General features: G+C 37.5%; 1 protein-coding gene across 1 annotated transcript in view; it reads left to right on the top strand.

Annotated features, from left to right (window-relative positions):
- Nucleotides 1-514: 514 nt before the first annotated feature.
- The window catches only part of Ube2d1 (ubiquitin conjugating enzyme E2 D1), a 32,353-nt gene continuing 12,202 nt past the window's right edge, over nt 515-20,665 (top strand). The window contains exon 1 of the mRNA XM_010603223.3: nt 515-533. Coding sequence (XP_010601525.1) covers nt 531-533 — 3 coding nt within the window. The 5' untranslated portion in view covers nt 515-530. The remainder of the gene's footprint in view (nt 534-20,665) is intronic.

Genomic DNA, 20,665 nt, shown 5'->3' with positions numbered 1-20,665 from the left:
CGGCCCGCGGGCGGCGGACAGGTGAGTGGGAACAGGGCAGGTATCGGGGATCGGGGGTGCGTGGAGACCCGGGCCGCTGCGCGACTGCGCCGGCGCTGGGCTCTGATCCGGGGTGAACGATCCTCCTCCGCGTCGAGACCTTCCCGGTATCTCTTCTTCAGGGTCGCGGCAGGGTTTGCCCTGCATCTGGCTGGTTTTGACCCTTGTCATGCTAAGGTTACACCATGATGTTTCACGAGCCTGCCCTCTTTGATACTTTAGCTTCCCCGGGTTCCCCAGGAGGGCAAGAAAGGTGTGGTGGGCCTGCAGCCTTTCTCCTCAGAGCTGTCGGGGTGGTTCTTTCTGTGCTCTGCGGTTGGCTCTTGCTCCTTGCCAGAATGGGCTGGAAAAGACCATTTGGGACTGAGAAACCAGAAGAAGGCTCCTGCCCCTTCTATTTTGGTGCCTCGGCTGCTGCCACTTCAGGTCACAAAGCTGTAGTGAAAACATAGTTGCTGATACACAACAAGATGACCTCCTGGCCGTGATTCATGGTGAGTCAGGCCAAACAGGTTTGTTTTTTTTCCTCATAATAAACTTATATGTGAAGTTGGAGACACAACAGAAACAGCCACAAATTAAATTGTTTTGATGCTTCGACACATAGGTATAGAGAGAGGGAAAGAAATATGTATTCATTCAACAAATATCCCAACTCTGTTTAAAGAATTTTCTGCCCTTTGTGTTATCTGTTGCAACCATTTCAGAGGTGAAAATCTTTCAAAATTGGGCTTTTGACATTTCTTTTTCTTCATTTTTATTTCTTGTTGACCTATTGGTCTGGTCACTTACCTAAGTTTTAGGCTTTACAGTTCTAGTCCATATTGGAAACATAGACTTATCTGGTAGTGCTTTCAGCAGGTTAAGCTAACAATGGACAATGTGTTTTTATAATTGATTTCAGAAAAAAGCGTGCTTACCAAATTTTTTATCAACTTTTTAACCAAGTGCAACAGAGTTAGAGCCTTGATAGACATGTATTTTTGACTCACCACTGTTGGCATCTTTCGGTACAGAGGACAGCAACTTTTAGACTCAGCCAGTTTTTGTTTTGTTTTGTTTTCTTTTTTTGGTACACATACTAAATCGACAGGTCGTGTTTATTCTTTACTATTTAAGATAACTTTGTATATACAGTAGGTCTTAGGTACTGTGGAGTTCATCCATAGGAAGTGGACATTCAAAGCAAGATGGACACCCATTTGTAAAACACCATGCTGTGATTCTTAGTCACCATGCTGAGCCAGTATATTTGACTTTTATATTTATAATATGGCATATGTCCAGGTTTTTTTTAGTAATTATTGGTTATTAAAACTGATGTTGAGCCTGTGACGGATTTGATATTTTGAAGAAGAAATTGGGGATCACCTTCACATACGTGTTTAATTTTGGCTTCTCTTTTCTGGTGTCAGGCAATTGACTTACACAGATCACATTAATCACACATTCAAACTATTTTCTCACACCTTAGGGTGGTTTATTTTGATTGGTTCTCCAGTTTTTCTCCTTTTATCCACCTTCTTGGTTAGAAGCCAATTCCACGTCATATATACTGTCTGCCAAAAAAACAGTTATAAAGCCCTCTTGGATGTCGTCTATATAAAATCTTGTTTGAATCTTGCCTGTTTCAGCAAATGAAGATGTATGCCAACTTTTGGGCTTCTGTTTTAAGTCTGTTAAAGTAACACTATCAGATAACTGTCAGATCTTTGGGGTGTAATGTTCCTGACCTAAAGTGGCAGGCCTCGGAGCTGTGGAACCTCTGGGAAGTTTGCGGTGGGGTCGTGGAGGGGACCAGCGGGAGAACAGCTTCTAGGGCAGTGTATAAAATCACCTGTAGATACTGTCCCCTTCCATATTTCCATTTTTGCTCTCCGCATGACTGGAATTGAAAAGGCGAATCCTTCAGATGGGCTGGGGAGGAAAGAAGGTTGGGAACTGTCAATGTTCTGGTCAGCTCTTGTTCAGAGAAGCAGCCTGGAGTGGAGAGTTGCTTTGCCCAAGGTTAATTTCCTAAGAAGCGAGTTAGCATATTTGAGAATGAAGATCACAACCTCACATTTCTTCACTATGAGAAAAATAAAGATGTCTGAATTGAAATTGTATGTATATATGAAGTGTGTGGAAATCAATGCTTAAAATGTTTCTATACTAGCGTGTACTAAATGATTTAACATTCCGATTTAGACATCCTGTGCCAGTTTTGCATTTCAACTCATAAATTTACACACCCATGCCCTATTTTTAGACACAGTGGAAGATGTTATTGCAGTCACCTAAATTGCTGAAGGGAAAAAGTTGGATTTTTATTGTATTCTGGAATTAATTTGAGTGCTTCTTCTACCAATACAATTTTCAATCTTGGTACACTTTGTTTTAGAAATTATTTTTAAAATTACAAATGCTGCATCACAACACTAAATGTTAAAACTAGAAGCAAAAGGAAACCTTAATATAGTTGTCACCACTATCTTATTCTTTTTATGTAGATTTATTTTCATAAAGAATTTGAGGAAATATCATGCTATCATATGATACGATAGGCTTGTGCCTTTTTTGTCTGTCTTTTGAAAAGTGAAACAAAAGATTTTTGTTTTCCAAATACAGAAACAGAGATAACTGTTCCTTAGTGTATAGTACTGTCCTGAAAATGGAACATTTATTTTTTATAATCGATTTAAATTATATATATGAACATAGATTAGATATGATTTTTAAATGTGTTAAACTGTTGAATTTTTTATTTGAAGAGTTCTAACTCAGTCTAGAAAACAAGCTACTTGAAAAAACAAAACCCGTTCCTCTGTACCTGAAGCATCAACTGGAAGAAGAAGGTCTAGTTTTTGTTTCTGGCTCTGTGGATTTTTGCTTTCAGTTTTTGTACTATACAGTGATGTTGCTGATAACCAGCATGTGTCTAATGATTATCTGGTGTCTAATGGTACTTGAAATATATTAATGTGTTTAATCCGTAGTAGTCCCAACAAGTAGGAAAATGTTATTGCTACGTTACAGACAATGAAACTGAGGGGTAAAAATAATATTACTCAGGGAAGTTGGCTCCAGAGAATATTTCAGTACATAGCTTCTCCTATACACATGGACTCCCATTTTTTTTAGTTGTATTTAAACTGAAAGATAGAGTCAAGTGATTTTTATGGATGTAAGTGCTTTGCAAACTCTAATGTTTAAAACACATGTAAATGGAGTCTTAGGACATTGGCATATTCAATCATTTTCACTGATGCCTTGCTCAGTGTGTTTGATTATGCATTGTCATCCCTACTCCAGAGTAATGATGCTGGATCATTTTACATTGTACATGAGTAATGCAACTTTGTTTGTCTTGCTTGTTATGGTTACTTTTTTCTGCACCAAAGGATTTAGAAAACCTGGTTGTAGTTCGTAAGTGTTGTGTCAGAAGGATCACTGCGGAATTTTCATTTGACATAATTGTTTATGAATTGATGTGCTTGTTGCATTCCTGTAGTGGCTATGAATAGTAAACTAGTCAACTTACGTTGAATCCAAGATTCCAGTTTTTCACTAAAGAAGGATGGAACTTTATTTATTTATTTATTTATTTATGGTATTGGGAATCGAACTCAGGAACTTGTGCCTGTGAGGCAGGCAGGCAGCAGCACCACTGAGCTAAATCCCCAGCCCCAGAAGGATGTAACTTTAAAACAAAAGAGCACAGTATTTGTGCTTTTTCTTGGATAAATGATTTACTTTGAAGTGAGAGGAATAAAGTGTTCTTTCTCTAATAATCTGCTATTTGAGTTTTTTGCTTTTAAACTTTGTAATTAAGCTTAGTCTTTCTTTTGCCCTTGTACGTACTTTTCTTTCTACGTTACTATAAAGGTGCAAAAAGACAAAGACAAGATAACCTATTATAGCTTAAAAGTTCTGAGTCTCCTCCTTTGTGGAAATAAATAGCATAGAGCCAAATAAGACTATTTCTATTTTAGGAAGCCATGCACATATGAAAACCAAACGGATGTGGGATTGCCTCCAATAAAGCAGTGCAGCATCCTTACGCCTTTAGTTCCCTGAAATACACATAAAGAACATAGGGGCCCTTTATTTTCATTTATCGAATGCTACTAATCAAAATGATAAAACAGACTCAGTTATTGGTTGTGTCCTAATACATTAAGCCTCTTCTCCCAATTTTAGAAAAATAATGGTTGAACTGATGCAACATTATTAAAAGCAGGTGTTGAGATACATGTCCTGCCTCCATGTGAAATGCTGGGATACCTGATGCAGGAATACATGATATGACCCAGATTTGTGGTTTGAGAACTGGAGGGGTCTCAGGCCACTTCAGGACATACGTCTCAGAAAGACAAGGCAGGTTCTATTTTTGCCCTCTTTTTGTCTTAAGGGCCTCTGAGAAGCTAACTTAGTTCAGTTCTGGAATGGGTCTATGGAGGTTCAATTTCACACATGAGACAGTAATAAAAGGCCACTGTGTTCAAGCGTTGTCCTTAGTTTGGGGAGGAGGAAGCTGTCATCTAGAAGCATAGTCCTGTGCTGCCTGTCCACCACCAGGTTCTGTCTGCAGCTTCCTCTCTTGCCTCTGCCTGAATGTTTCACCAGCTGCTCTCTATTCATATGATCCTGTTTATGTTGCTTATTTAGATTCCAAGGCTCCTTTAGATTTAGAAAGTCTTTTCAAAGAAGCTAGGGAGTGAGTCCCTTCTTGAACATCTTCAAATAAAGATCTGCTGTTATCACTCCAGGTGGCCACCCTCTGCTTGGGAGAAGAGTTTGGGAGTAGTACATACAGTTGGATTGCTTTAGAAAATTCTGAGTGTGTATTAAGTCATGATATAAGATCTTTGTCTTATTATATATTGCAAGAAGGAAAGTTTGCAAATCACTGATCCATAGCATAAGATTTATATATATATATATATATATATATATATATGAGTGATTGATATGTGATATATATATAAACATGTGCACACACATTGATACACTATGCACACATGTATATAACATGTTCTAGCACCAGAGACGTTTCCGTTTGATGTTTATTGTTTTCTACTATAAGCGTCTTATAGTCACTGATGTCCCACCATAGTATTCAAGAACAGCACTGCTGGTACGAAGATTTTTTAAGCAAACACTTAAGGGCCTATTATATCCCAGTTATTAAAGACAGAGTTATAAGATATAGCATTAATAGCAAATATTTGGCAGTTGTTGGTAGGTATATTTGTGTTTTATATATGTTTTAGGAAATAGGTAGCTAGGTTTCCTTTTTTCCTGAAACAGCATCTTTTTTGGTTACTGTAAGCAAATAGCAATATTTTGATAATGTAGCACTCAGAATGTTCAGTGTAGTGTATTCCATTTTGTGTCAAAATCCTGTCATGCATTTTTGAAGTTGCATGTAATTTACTACCATGTTTTCTTGCCTCAGAGTGTCTTTGAACACAAACACTCTCTGCAAAACTTACAAAGTAGTGTTCATTTCTGATCTTTTATAAGACGCAAGACTGCTGGGAAAGATGAAAAGGATTTCTTTTCATTCCTTCACTCTTGTTTCTTTTGAGCATGGTTAACATGTAAAATGGCCTTAATTCAGTACTGGAGCATTGTTGACGATAATATGCTCTAGTTATCACTGTCGGGAGATGAGTATTGTGTGGTGTAAGGAAGAGTGTGTGACCTTGGCCAAGAAAGTCAGTGTTTATTTTTGTCATCTAGAAATGTACTGAGTTGAACTTGATAATTTATATGGCATGTGGATGTTTGTAATGTTCATGTATACATGTGTGTGTGTGTTTTATGTTAACATATATTCATATTCTAATAACCCACCCTCATATTTCTCCAGTGCTAGGGAATGAATCCAGGGCCTTGGGCACGGGCATGCTAGGCAACTACTTTATAACTGACATAACGCTTTCATAATTTTAAGCAAGGCTACAAGATATTATTTGCTGTTTTTGTTTGTTTGTTTGTTTTTGGTACCAGGGATTGGACTCAGAACCTTGAGTCAGATGGTGACATCACTGAGCTAAATCCCCAGCCTGCCAAATCCCTGTTTCTTTTGATTCAGCAAAAAGCAAAACTAGTACATTGATCACTGACACTGTGCCCTACAGCTATGTGATACTGGAGTTTACATTCTATTTGAAATATCAGAATGGAAAACATGTTGGTATTTTAAAGCTAGTAAGTCTTATTCTTTCATTAAAAAGCAATTTCTTGTGATGCAAATAAGGTATATATCTATTATGTACTGGTAATGTAACATGTTTCTCTAATTCCATTTAGTATCCATCTATTTCATACATCTTTTCTCCTTCAAAGAGTGTTTTATCCACATTTTGACAACTGACTCACACTGCTACCTTATATGTGATAGATTTTAAGATTCAAATTAATGCATTTAATAGAGCACCTGCTGATCCAAGATATATACTAAATGCAATAAGGAAACATAGAAAAGTAAGGCATGACCATTACTTAAGGAAGTTGAAATTAGTAAATGTAAGAAAAGTACTATAACAAATAGATGGACTTGGGAAAGTACCATGTTACAGTTTAGAATGTCCTGCAAAAGCCTCATGCATTTAGAGGTGGGGCTTTTGGAAGGTGATTGAATCATGGGGACCCTGTATTCATCATTTGATTAATCCACTTATAAATTCATAAATAAATGTGCTGTTAGAAAGTGGGGCTCAGCAGGAAGAAGTGGGTCACTGGGGATGTGACCTGGAATGGTATCTCTTTCCCCCTCTTCCCTTTTCTCTCTGCTTTCTAACTACCATGATATGAGCAACTTTCTTTCAACAGGCTTTTCTAGTATGCATTTTCTCTCTTGGAACCAGCTGATCATGTGTGGACTGAGGTCTCTGAAACTGTGAGACAAAATAAACCTCTGCTTTAACTTGCAGGTGTCAGGCATTGTGTCTCAGCGATGTGAAAGTGATTAACACATACCACAAGGAGATCACAATGTATTTGCAAAGGAAGGAAGCAAGAGGTGGGAGAGGCCAAATTAATTTGGAGAAAATCTTCTATGGAGAAACAATTGATTATACAGGTTTGGAAGAATAGGTAGCATTTGAAACACTTACAACACTTTATGAAGAATACTACAGAAACAAAAACACTAGAAATGATTTATTGGGAAGGAGGAGATAATCTTACTTTTGGGAAGCATTCAAGGACTAGTAAGCCATAATATTTGAAGACCTTAAAGGCCTATGTTGAGGAATGTATACTTAATGCAGAAGCTTGGGGAAGCCATTCAAGAGTTTTTAGTCAGTCATATTCTTAATTTAATGCTAATTATGCATCTAATGCTAATTATGCATCCTTGTCTTCACAGAACTCAGTATTGTTCACTGTTTATAATTATAATTTTGATGAGTGTAATGAAAGGAAAGCAGAGATTATTTTCAGGGAATATAAGGGACCCATTGAAGGGATCAGGGAAGAATTTCTCTAATGAAATAATCTCTAAGATAAGACATGAAGGTAAAGTAGAAGGGGAAAGTGGAGGGAGGGAGGAAGAGAAAGGGGAGGTGAATAAGAATCTTCTACCTAAGAGCAAGCCATTTTCAAAAAGGCAAGATAGCATTTTGTGGATTTGAAAGTCACTGTGGCTAGTGCAGAGAGCTGGGGAACATGGTTTCACATACAAAGCTAGAGAAGAGTCAAATCCTGGAAGGTCTGACAAGCTTTCTTAAGGATTTATGTCTTACTTTAAAGAGAACGAAAAACACTGAAAAGCTTTGACATTGTACTCTTAAATGATTTTGGCAGCAATGTGTTAGGTAGAGAAATAGGACACTACCAGATCAGATAAGCATTTGCTCTTGTTCAAATGAGATCCAAGGAGGCTCTTATCTGAGCCAGAGTGATGGTAGAGGACACTGAGAAGAAGGATAGGTGAAAAAAATTACAGAGTGTTTGCTCAGCTTGGCCCTTTGACTTGGTTTGACCTACTAATACATACTCTACTTGGCCCTTCAAGCCAAGTCTCAAAGACTTGCTGGTCTAGGCAGTCTCTTAGGACTTTGTCAATTATCCAGTCTGATCCCAGTTGCTAGGCTCTTACCTGGCTTCTTGTTCTTATAGTCTCTGGCTGCTCAATCTCTTCTCAGACTCTTCTGCTTTTGGGACCTCAGCTGTCCTCTCTGAAGCCACTTCCCTGATCCTTTTAGGGGAAAGGATCAGGATAGGAGAATCTGGACAGTTCAGTGAGAGGATGATATGGGACAGGAAGGGAAGAAGGAATCAGATGATGATCTAAGGTTTAGACTGAGTTACAGGAATGAGCAAGTGGATTTTTACTGTAAGATTTCATACAGTAGATTCAACTACAGCTTTTATTTGACTGCCTTGGATTTATCTAAAATAGATTTTTTAATGTAATTCCTTTGATGGAAATATCTATACAAGGAAGTAATTGAGAGTCTTCTATTTAAAAGGAAGCCATATTTAAATGTAAAGACAAGATAGTATTCTGGGAAATTGAGCCACTGGAAAGATCACTGGAAAAGTGGTTACAAAGATGATGCACTGGATAATGTCCTTAATCTTGACTTCAGATTTTATTCTGAATCATACCTTTTATAGTTAAAATAAAATAAATATTACTCTGGTGTAGCAGTCAACAGGGCTAATACTTTCCTTGTCTTTTTTCTTTTTTGTAGGATTTGGCCACACTGTTATATTTTCAATAAGTAAGGTTTGCCAGAGATACCTGTTTCAAAGAGACAGTGAAGCAGCTAAGGCTAGTTTGTTGAAGTGAGTTTGGTTCCTATAACTTAATTCATGAGATGTTGTCAACATTTTGAAGTTTTCCAGCAGGAATCTACATTATTTAAAATCAAGATGTATTTTAATTCAAGGGCTTAAAAAACTTCTGTGTTCCTAGACATTTCTAATGGTTATTTGACATCTCTCTATTGGAATAGCTCTAGTCAACTGGATAAAAAGATCAGAGTTTAAATTGTAAGCCTGTGAAATGTTTATTTACAGACAAACCAAATATAGATCACATATCCTTTTCGAGACAGTGTAAAATATATGATCCAGAAAAAAAATCACTGTCTTGGTTTAGGGGTTCCAAAGTAAAGATGGTTTGTCATATTAATTAATTGCTGATTGAGCAAAGATTTTTGAGATAATTCCTTTATATGGTTTGGAGTGAGTAATGTAATGTAAATTTTGGGCCATAAATCAGCCTCAATGCGTGGGCTGTGTAATGTTCTTTGACTACACCTAGTGGAGTGTATATATTATATCTACTACAGAGACTTAGATCTTCTGACTGTGGAAGCTAGAAAGCAGCAAAGCATTTTCAGTGTGGTCAGCATCATTTTTTAAAGGATATATTTACTGCACAGTGTCTTATTAAGCCTTGTGGTAAAAAGGCAGCTCTCTTGTTAGTGTCCATTTTCCATTGTTCAGATTGGACTATTACCCTTCTGGGAGTCGGATTAAAGCAGGCCTCTTCCCTTACATTCCAATTTTTATTTCCTTTCATTTGTTTACTTTCTTTGAATTAAGCTGCCTCATCTACTTTTAGATTTTAAGTCCCCTAGAGGCAGGGACTGTGTCTAGTTGTTTTTATGGAGAACACTCAGCATATTGTGGGGGTGTTATAAACATGCCATCTGTGCCCATTTAAATTCAGTTTCAGGCCCTTCAGTACTTTTCTTTGTGTCAGTTGGTTAGAGAAATCTGAAGCAGAATAAAAGTGCTTAGCCATGTAAGGCTGTACAAATCCATTAAGTACATATTTTTGTGGCCTTCTGTTTTTATGTCTCTAGTCATGATATAAGGACACTATTCTATAATCCACCACTCATTCATATCTTAAATGTTTATTTTGAAATTTATGTAGCCCTGGCTAGTTCTTTTTATTTAAATGTTAATCACACTGGGTTACAAATTGCTTCATTGGCACAGACTGCTTTTGTCTGGAGAATATGTTCACCAGTGTGATGGCACTTATTGTTTGATCCATATTTAGGTGTAGAGTTGATTTGTGTTAGAGTTTCTGCAAATCAAAGGTGAATAAGGAAATTGAATCAAGAGTGTGTTTTAATTTGAGATTAAAAGTAACTGGAAATGAAATTGAAATACACACATACAAAATTACATATTATGCACATAATGTGGTTTTTGTAATGAGAACTTGTAACTACTCTTATTTGATAGCTATGTTTTGCATTATGTGCATATACTGTATCTTGATCTACCAATATCATCAGTATTATTCTCTGTGGAAAAATCCCACTTGAAATTTTCTGGTGTAAACTTTTTATTAAAATATAATAGCTGGGCATGGTGGCGCATGCCTGTAATCCCAGCACTCGGGAGACTGAGGCAGGAGCATCGCTGTGAATTCAAGACCAGCCTGGGCTGCATAGTGAGTTCCAGGTCAGTCTCAACTACATAGTGAGACCCTGTCTCAAAAAACAAACAAAAAAATTTATATATAATATACATACCTAAAACATACAACTTGATGAGTTTTCACAAAATGAACACAATCGTGAATCCAGCTAGTTAGTTTAAGAAATAGCATTAAAAAACACCAGCTGTCTTTCCTAGCTTTACTTTTACCCTCAAGGTAAATCACTGTCCTGCTTCTAGCACTACTGATTAGTTTAACCTGTTATTGAACTTTATTTAAAGGGAAACATGTTGATGTGTGCTTTTCTTGTCTCTGGGTTTGTTGTTTAACATATTTGTCAGATTCATCTCTTGTCTCATGGAGCTATAGTTTATTCATATTGCATGGGTACACTGCTGCTACAAGTTATTCTATTACTATTGACGGACTTTTGGGTTGTTTTTAGTTTGGGGTTACTACAAATATAATGCCACTAAAGTGAGCATATATAGGAATATATATTAGCTTTCTATATGGCAGTAGAATTGCTAGGTCATGTATTATTTCCATGTTTAGTTATCAATTATCATCAGTTTTCCTCTGAGTATGTGCTGTACATTGCTGAAGTATATGTTAGATATTATTTCACTTATTTTTCAACATTTGTACTTCTTTTTCATTTTAACCATTCCAATGGGTGTGTAATAGCCCAAGATTTGGATTTAATTTTATATCCTTGATAACTGAAGAAGCTGAGCCCCTTTTGTGTGTGTTGCATGTGTGTACACGTCTGTCATTGGGTAGTCTCTGTAAAATGCCTCCTTGATTCTCCTTAAAATTTTTTTGACTTGGGGTCTGGAGACACAACTTGGCAGCACAGGGCCTGCCTGGCAAGTGTGAGGTCCTGAGTTCAATTCCTGGTACCACATCAAAGCTTGAGTTTGCCTTTTCTGCATGAGGCCCTGGGTTTGATTCCCCAGCACCATAAAAAAAAAAAGTAATAATAATAGTAGTGGTTTTAATCTGTTAAGAATACTTGCCACATATTTTGATGAGTCTTTTGTCAAATACATGTACTACAAATATTGTCTCCCACTCTGCTTGCCTTTTTCACACTTCAGATGTGTAAACTTTTTATGAGCAGATTTTTAATCAAGTCCAATTTTTAAATTTTTTCACTGGTTAGTGTAATTTGTGTACTATTTTAAAATATTGGGCTGGGGATTTAGCTCAGTGGCACTGCGCCTGCCTCGAAAGTGCAAGGTCCTGAGTTTGATCCCATGTATCAAAAATAAAAATAAAATATCTCTTCCATCATGACAATATTTTGAAGATATTTTATGGATATGTCATTATCATTAAAATATTTTATGTTTTCTTTAAAGCAATTATTATCTTTCATTTTTAAATCTCTAGTATATTCAGAATTGATTTTTGTATATATTTTGAAGGAAGAGGTCATGGTTAATTTTTTTTTCTATTTGGATACCTAATGACCCAGTATCTTTTTGTTTGTCTGTTGTTGTTTTGAGACAAGGTCTCACTATGTAGTTCAGGCTGAGCTTGGACTCAAGTAGTTCACCCTGGCTTCGAACTTGTGGTCATTCTCCTACCTCAACCCCCTGAGTTCTGGGATTACAGGTGTGCACCACCACACCTGACTGACCCAGTATCATCTACTGAAAAAAAAAAAATCTTTTCTTTACATTAGAATGTTGCTATTTTCATTTTTAAATTCCGGGTTTGTGCCTTTTTTTTTTCTATTTGCAACCCTCTCGGTTATAAGTACTGATTGTGTCCCTTAGATGTTAAGCACATCACTTTTACATCCATATCACAAGTGCTGTTTGTTTACCCGAAATGGTGATATAACATCCCAAGTTGGCTTTAAAGAATGTGTTCATTTTCTTATATGTGTAGCTTTTTTTTTTGGTAACCGGGGTCAAACTCTGGTCCTTGTGCTTGCAAGGCAGGTGGTGGAACCACTGAGCTAAATCCCTGTCCCCGCTTATGTGTAGCTTTTTAAAACAGAGATTGCAGGGCTCTAGGGATGTTGTAGCTGCTTGTGGTCTATGTGAACGATGTCCTTTGCAGCTGGTAGCATATGACTTGTATGGCAAAGTGCAACTGCCCTGAATGTAACTTTATAAAATACCTAGCAAAAGCAAGCAAACAAACAAACTAGTGAACACATTCAGAAAGCAAGCCTTGAGGCTTAATGCTACTCTCACATGTATTTGGAAGCACAACTAGAGCAGCCACCTTTAAGTTTCTAAGAATCTAGAGGACCTCTTTCTTATCCTTCCCATCTTAGGAAGATACTTTCTCTACAAATGAGTACATTTTTGAATTTCATGCTACAGTTTAATCTTCAAGAAATGTGCCTGACCAGTGACTTGGGAGCATCTTTATTAGCATTGTATCTGATGCTGTTACATTAAATCTTTAAAACTACAGCAGGGAGAATTGGATATTGTAAAATTAGAGTGATGCCTGTTAGCTGTGGAAGTACTTAATAGACTTTTATTAGTCCAACTGATTGGGTGTGGAATAAAATTTTTAAAGCTCTTCATCTTGACATGACCATGTCTGTGGGCAGCTCTTCATGGAGGACTCGGTCTGCCATTAAAACCTGACTGACTTTGGGACTGGGTTAGCACGCAAAGCCCAGCTCATCGCGGAAGAGCAGCACAAAGCTGTTCCGAAAGTAGGCCAGCAGCACCCTAAATGAACAGTAAGGGTGGGATAGAGTTAGAGGTCTTCTAACTAGAGACACCGCAACAAAAAATTTTAGTGGGAATTTTATGTAACTTTGGACTCTTTACTAGAACATATCATACATTCCTCAAATCAGAAGTCTTTGTAACAGCACAATATGTTAATGATTAATATATCTTAGATACTCATTGTTAGATGTCAGTGTTATGTAAAAGGGTGTGTCAGTGTTCTAAGTGACCTGAGATATTCTAACACTTACTAAGCACTTTCTGATATGCACACTGCATATCTGTATTAAGGTAGCAATCAGTTTTTATTCTCTTGCCAAATCTAATAATTTACTTTTCTAAAAATTGAACTTTGAGATATTTAATATTATTCCTTAAATTTTATCCTTCAACTGAAATAATGCCAAATATAGTAAATATGTGAAAAGCATTGTTTTAAATATTTTAGGGAATCTATGAAGAAAATACATAAAAACATTTGTTTAAAAAAAAAAAAAAAACATTGTCAGGAGGCTGAGGCAGGAGAATCACTGCAAATTTGAGACCAGCCTGGGCTACGTAGTGAGTTATGGACAGCCTGAACTGCCTAGTGAGACCTTGTCTCAAAAATAAATAAAAAACCTAGCCAGACATGGTGGCGCATACCTGTAATCCTGGCACTCGGGAGACTGAGGCAGGAGGATCGTTGTGAGTTTGAGACCAGCCTGGGCTACATAGTGAAGTCCAGATCAGTCTCAACTACATATTGAGACCCTGTCTCAAAAAACCAAATAAATAAATAAATAGATAAATAAATAAATAACATTCTAGCTGTGTTTGGTGGTGCGCACCTGTAATCCCAGGAGGACTGCAAATTTGAGCCCAGCCTGGGCAATTTATAGCAAGACCTTATCTCAAAAAAGAACTTGGGGATGTAGCTTAGCATGAAGGGCCTGAGTTCAAATCCCAGTAACGAAAAACAAAAAATGAAAAAACATTCTGATGCCATTACTTAGGAAGCTTAAGGCAGGAGTCCCATGAGTTCAAGGATAGTCTGCGCTACACATTGAGTTCAAGGCCAGCATGAACAACGTAGCCAAAACAAAAAAATTTATAAAAGAGGAGAGGGAGGTAAAAGTTGACATTCAACATCTGTTATACATGCCAAGTATTAAGCTAGTGCTTGTTTTTTCATTTCTTATCAGTATCCAGGTAACCCATATTGTCCCCATTTAAAAAATAATATAATCAGAGAGGTTCTCTAAATTGCCCAAGCCACACAGCTAGTAAAGGTCAGCAGACAGGCCATATTTGATCTGGGTCTGATGCTAAACCCATATTTTTAAAAATAGCATGTGAGGGCTGGGAGTAGCTCAAATGAAGAGTATTTGCCATATGCAAGGCCCTGTATTAAATTCCCAGCACCGTTAAATAGACTTACATACATTTTGAAATGGCTTTTGAAAAGATAGCCACCGTTAAGAAGAATGGATACAGTTTGGACACAGGTTGATGGCAGGAAGGTTATCTTAGAGAAGAAAATTATAAAAGCCAGAAAATTTAGCCACATACAGGGAACATCCAAGTAGTCAGCATAGATGAGTGGTTTTCACACATTTTAGTCTGAGGAATCCTTTGTATTCTTAAAACTATGAGGACCTCCAAAATGCTTTTGTCGGTGTAGTGTTATGGCTTAGATCTAAAATGTCCTCCTAGAGTGTCATGTTCCAAGGTGGGCCCTATTCAGAGGAGGCGGGTCACTGAGGGAGTGACTGGGGTGCAGTGTGTATTCTTGTCCCCCCTTTCTCTTACTGCTTCCAGGCTGCCATAGGTTGAGTAGCTTTCCTCCATCTTGCCCTTTCCGCAGGCTATTTCTGTTTAGAGCTGACCGACCATGAACTGAATCCTTAAAACTGAGCCAAAACAGACCTTTCCTTAAAGTTGCAGGTGTTGGATATTTTGTCTCCACAACAGGAAAGTGCCTAATACAGAAAATTGGTGTCAGAAAAGTTGCTGTACCTGACCATGTGGTTCAGAAGCCTGTACAACTGGTTTGTGGGAAAAGTTTGGAAAGGTTTGGAGGTGCAGGCTAGAAAAGCCCTAAAATTCTATAAGCAGAATCTGATGGGCAGGCAATCCTGGTCAGAGGTGAGAATATGAGAATGCTGATGGGAATGCAAATAGTAAAGGGCAGATTCATGAGGTTTCCTTTGGAAATGAAGAGAATGTATTAGAAATTGGACCAAAGCTTATGAGTGTTTCACTGTTACAAAGAACTTGCCTACATTTTGCCCTTATTCTAAGGACAAATTCTAACTTTTAGGCTAAATTTAGAAGTGGTGGACTAATACTTCTGGTGGAGGAAATCTTAAGGCAGCCCAATATTTAAGCTGTGTCATGGATACTTCTGGCTTCTATAAGCCAGATTGATAGTGAGAACCAAGAGCAAAAATTAGAACTGAAACATATGAAGAACCACCTGTAAAGTTGGGGCCAAGGAAAGCATGATTGCTAAAAGATTAGCATTAAAAAGAAATTTAAGCAGCAAGAAAATATATGAAAAAATGTTCCACATCACTGGTCATTCGAGAGATGCAGATGAAAACAACACTGAGATTCCACCTCACCCCACAAAGAATGGCTGCTATCAAGAAATCACACAATAACAAATGTTGGCGGGGTTGTGGGGAGAAAGGAACCCTCCTCCATTGTTGGTGGGAGTGCAGACTAGTGCAACCACTATGGAAATCAATATGGAGATACCTCAAAGAGCTTGGACTGGAGGTTCCATTTGACCCAGCCATCCCTCTGTTGGGTATCTTTCCAAGAGAACTAAAAGAATCATATCACAGAGAAGTATGTGCACCCATGTTTATAGCGGCACAGTTTGTAATAGCTAAATCTTGGAAACAACCTATTTGCCCATCCGTTGGAAACTGGATAAAGAAGTTGTGGTTTTTCTATAAAATGGAATATTACTCAGCCATAAAGAGCGAGAGAATAGATTCATTCATAGGAAAATGGATACATATTGAAGATATACTCCTAAGTGAAATAAATAAGTCACACATGTGTAAATACCAAATAGTTTCCCTGGTGTGAATATTCTGCAACAATGCATAAGATTCTAATAAGATTACTGACATTTAGAAATTTGAAGAAAGGAGCTAAAGGTGTAGGGAAGGTGTGATGCGTAGGGGAAGAACAAAAAGGGAAAAGAAAAAAATATGAGAGAATGAAAAGATGAAAATAAAGTGTTTGTAGATGGGGAGGGGAGGAGGGGGTGAAGGGAGGGCAGAGGTAAGGGGAAAAAATGAGAATCAAGACTTGCCATGTAAAGGTACATGATCCCAACAATGAATGTAACTGTACTGTATCCCTAAAATGTACCAATAAACTCAATAAAATTAAAAAAAAAAAAAAAAGAAATTTAAGAGCTGGGTGTGGTGGCGCACACCTGTAATCCCAACACTCAGGAAGCTGAGGCAGGAGGATCGCTGTGAGTTGCAGACCAGTCTGGGCTACATAGTGAGTTCCAGGTCATTCTAAACTACATAGTGAGACCCTGTCTCAAAAAACCAAAAAAAAAGAAAAAGAAATTTAAGTACTTTGCATCAGGACAATAGGAAACTCCTTGAGGTGGAAGCTGAGGCAGGAGGATCGCTGTGAGTTGGAGACCAGTCTGGGCTACATAGTGAGTTCCAGGTCAGTCTCAACTACATAGTGAGACCCTGTCTCAAAAAACCAAAAAAAAAGAAAAAGAAACTTAAGTACTTTGCATCAGGACAATAGGAAAGACTCCTTGAGGGCATGTTAGAAAATGGTCAGGCCCATATCACAAGCACAAGGGTATCAAAGGGTAAACTCCTTTGAAAGACTTTGTTTTGAGAAGAGAGTCACAAGGAAACCTGCTCAATTTGGGCCACTTATGAGAGTGTTTCACTGAGTATAGCTATCTAGGTACTCAGAGACTGCTGCAGCCATGGTCCAAGGGGCCAAGCTATTGTTCAAGCTGCTGATGCCAGTTTTTCAGGTATGCAGAATGCAAGAGTTTCAGGATCATGGAATTTTCCACCCAGATTTCAGGAGGCCTTGGAGGCCAGGCAAAAATATGTGATAGGGTCATAGTCTCTGCCAGGACCCCTGAGAGAATGATGAGTAAATCTGTTAAGAGTGGAATTGATGGTATGTGTGTTGGAGACCCCCAGAAGTTGGAGATGCCAGAAATGTGGAACATCTGCTGAGAAAAACTGCAGGCAGTGAGCAGAGCCAGGCCAAGAGAGACGGCTGCAGCCCGCAAGGCCACAGGGGTAGGGCTACTCAAATTCTTTGGACCTCATATCTCACCACAACCTGCCCTGGCTGCTGGACATGGAGCTACAGGATTTAGTTTGCCCCATTGGTTTTTAGTCTTGCTTTGGACAGATTCCTTTCTGTCTGTTCTTTCCTTTTGTAGTGGTAATGTTTTCTCAGCCATTATATGTTGACAGTATTTAACTTTTCTTTTTTATTTGATGGGTGCTCACAACCAAGAATTTGCCGTCAGTCTCAGAGGAGACTCTGGTCTTGGATTTTTTCAGCAGTGCTAGAACTGTTAAGACTTCGGTGACTCTTACAGGTAGAGTAAATGTATTTTGCCTTGTGATATGGAAATGAGCCTTTTTGGGGCCAGAAGCAAAATGTTATTGTTTACTTCTGAAATGTTCCCCAAAGTTCTATTTGGAGATGGGGCTGGTCAGAAGAGGTGTGTCACAGAGGCATTACCTGAAAGGGCTTATTCTTTTCTCTAGCTCCTCCCTTCTCTCTGTTCTTCCTGGCTGATAATGGTTGAGTAGCTTTCCTTCACCGTGCACTTCTGCAATGCCTCTTCTGCTGTGGAGTCAGCCAACCGTGGATTGATTCTAAAACCATGAGCCAAAATTTCCTTTCAACTGTGGATATCTGGTATTTTATCCCAGCAACAGAGAAGTGACTGGTACATGTGGATACTGATATTTATCATATGGAAAATTAAAGCAAATTTTAAAATAATACTTAAAATTGTAATAAGTCCATCACATACTAACATAAATAACTTTCTTCAGGTGGAGGCAATGCTGGGAATTGAACCCAGGGTCTTGTACGTGCTGTAAATAACATTTTAAAATGAAAAAATAATTATACTTTTCTAAAACAAAAAGTGAAATTATTTTGCATATATGAAAATACCATCATATGCTAAATGACAGATTCTTGCGTTTGCTTATGCATTCAGTAATGTTGCAAAATCCATGTCACCGATTCTTTGGCAAGTGCCACTGTAAACTTGTAAGGTATCGAGAGTGAAAAATACCTATAGCATCTTAGTTTCATTGTGTTACTGAGTTTGATTTTAAAAACCTGCTAAAAATGTTTCAGAAAACCCAGTGAGGTTCCTTGGAGACTCATTAGAAAAAAATTGAAGGGGAACCTTCAAGCAGATGTATAAATGTGGGAGACTGGGTAGTTAAAAGACTTACATTGGTGGAATTTGGTCTGTAATAAGCAATAGGGAAGCACTGAAATTTTCGTAATCAGAAAAATGAAGAAAGCTTTGCTTTTTTAGATTATTATGCACGTAATGCATAGATATTGAGAAGTTAAGCATTGTAATGGGTATTGCAAAGCAGAATATATTATACTCTCCATCTGACAAGGACAAGAGAAAGACGTGTCAGAACAATGTGAAAATTTCAAGCCTTGTGACTGGGCAGTTAGTATTCCTTTAACAGGCATTGGGAATAGAAAAAGAAGCAAATATGGGAAGAAAATAGTGAATCTAGTTTTGGAATATATATGAAGAGTTCTACATTTTTTTATTCTGAAATAATATTACAGAGAAGTTGCAAAAAAAATATGGGAGGTGCACATACATCCTTCACCTAACTTCCCCTAATAGTCACAGCTTATGTAACCACAGTACATTTATCAAAATGAGGAAAGTAACCGGGGTAATACTAAAAACTAAACTATAGACCCATATCAGGTCACATTTTTCCCCTAACTTCCTTCTTTTGTTCCAGGATCCACTTCAGGATCTCATATTGGATTTAGCTGTTGGGTCTTAGTATCTCTCCTCCAATTTGTGACAGTAACTCAGTCTCTCATTGTCTTTCAAAAAAGATTTTAATGAAATCTATATGGACAAATGACATATATATGGGCATAAAAAGCAGCATCACTTCCTCTCTTCTGAAGTGCATAAGAACCTGAATAAAAAAATCTATTTTTTTCTTTAAAAAGTTACAAATGTACCATAAAAAATTAAAACAATATTGAAGTCATAAAGTAAAAAGCACAAGCTACCCCAGAGACAGCTACCTAACAGCTTGGTGTGTACTCTGTTTTGATTTTGTGCATGTATGGTTTGTGTGTCTATTGTGAGATCATACTGGGTGTACTGTCCTGTAACTTCTGTTTTTCATTCAGATACCATGCTTCCTTAGCATCTTTCAATGTCAACAAATAAATACCCGTTCTTTTTAATGGCTACCTTCTTCTTGATAATATAACTTTTATTTTATGAGACCATTCTCTTATCGATGGCCTGCTAGGTTACTGTCAATTTTACCCAATTCTACAAGGTGCTGCACTGAATATCCTTACATATGTATTTGGTTGTCTGCAGTTATTTCTGTAAGATAAAACTGCTGAATCAATGACCCATATGCATTTTCTACTTTCATAGTTATTACCAGATTACCCTCTAATAATTTGTATCTCAGCATATGCTCCTTCAAAGAAGCTTGAGTGACGTGCTTAATTTCCCAGCAAAGCTGTGAATAGAACTATTCTAATTTGTTAACAATGGTTTGGTTGAGCAGTGGTCACGTGGGTGTTTAACTATACATCGTGCTCTCTACTTTTTCCTACAGATCACTGTTCTGCTTTTTCTTTTGTAATACACTCATAGATAAAATATATATCATTTAAAAATAATGGTTTTAAATGATTTAATCTTGGAAAAGTTCATTCACCTTAATATACAGGCATGACTATGACAAGATCTAGGCAAAAACCTGAGGGGCTCATGAAATAGTTCTTAGGAGGCTCTCTGTGAGGTGCATCTTAGATTTCAGGGTGGTGATAGAATAGGAATATGTGTTCAAGAAGTAGAGGTTTCAAGAAGAGAAGTAGAGGGATCATAATATTTTATGGATAAATTGCTAGATGTAGTGATTGTTTTTGAAGATTAGTGTTTTAGTTTGTTGATTTTCAGATTTTCAGAGATTATAATCAGAGAATATATGGCCTATTTCCTATTACCTGACATGTATCATTTCATATGACTATCGCAAGCTATGGATAAAAGTAGTAATGCTGTTTTATATGAAAAAAACTGAGATTTGGAGTGAAAAATACTATTTTCCCAAGAGTTTGTGGCATGTGAGTGGCAGCACCCAGAACTGAACCTCAAAACCTTACTTTTAATCACTGTTGTGAAATTAAAGACTGGTATCCTTTTCTTACTCCTTGACAAAAGAGGCAGCTAACTATGCTACTTAATTCTTGTTAGGAAGTG

Source organism: Fukomys damarensis, unplaced genomic scaffold (assembly GCF_012274545.1).
Source record: "Fukomys damarensis isolate Sample0158 unplaced genomic scaffold, DMR_v1.0_HiC HiC_scaffold_20, whole genome shotgun sequence".
NCBI classification, from domain to species: domain Eukaryota; kingdom Metazoa; phylum Chordata; class Mammalia; order Rodentia; family Bathyergidae; genus Fukomys; species Fukomys damarensis.
Note: the sequence above shows the minus strand (reverse complement) of the source record. Positions and strands in the feature narration are given on the sequence as shown.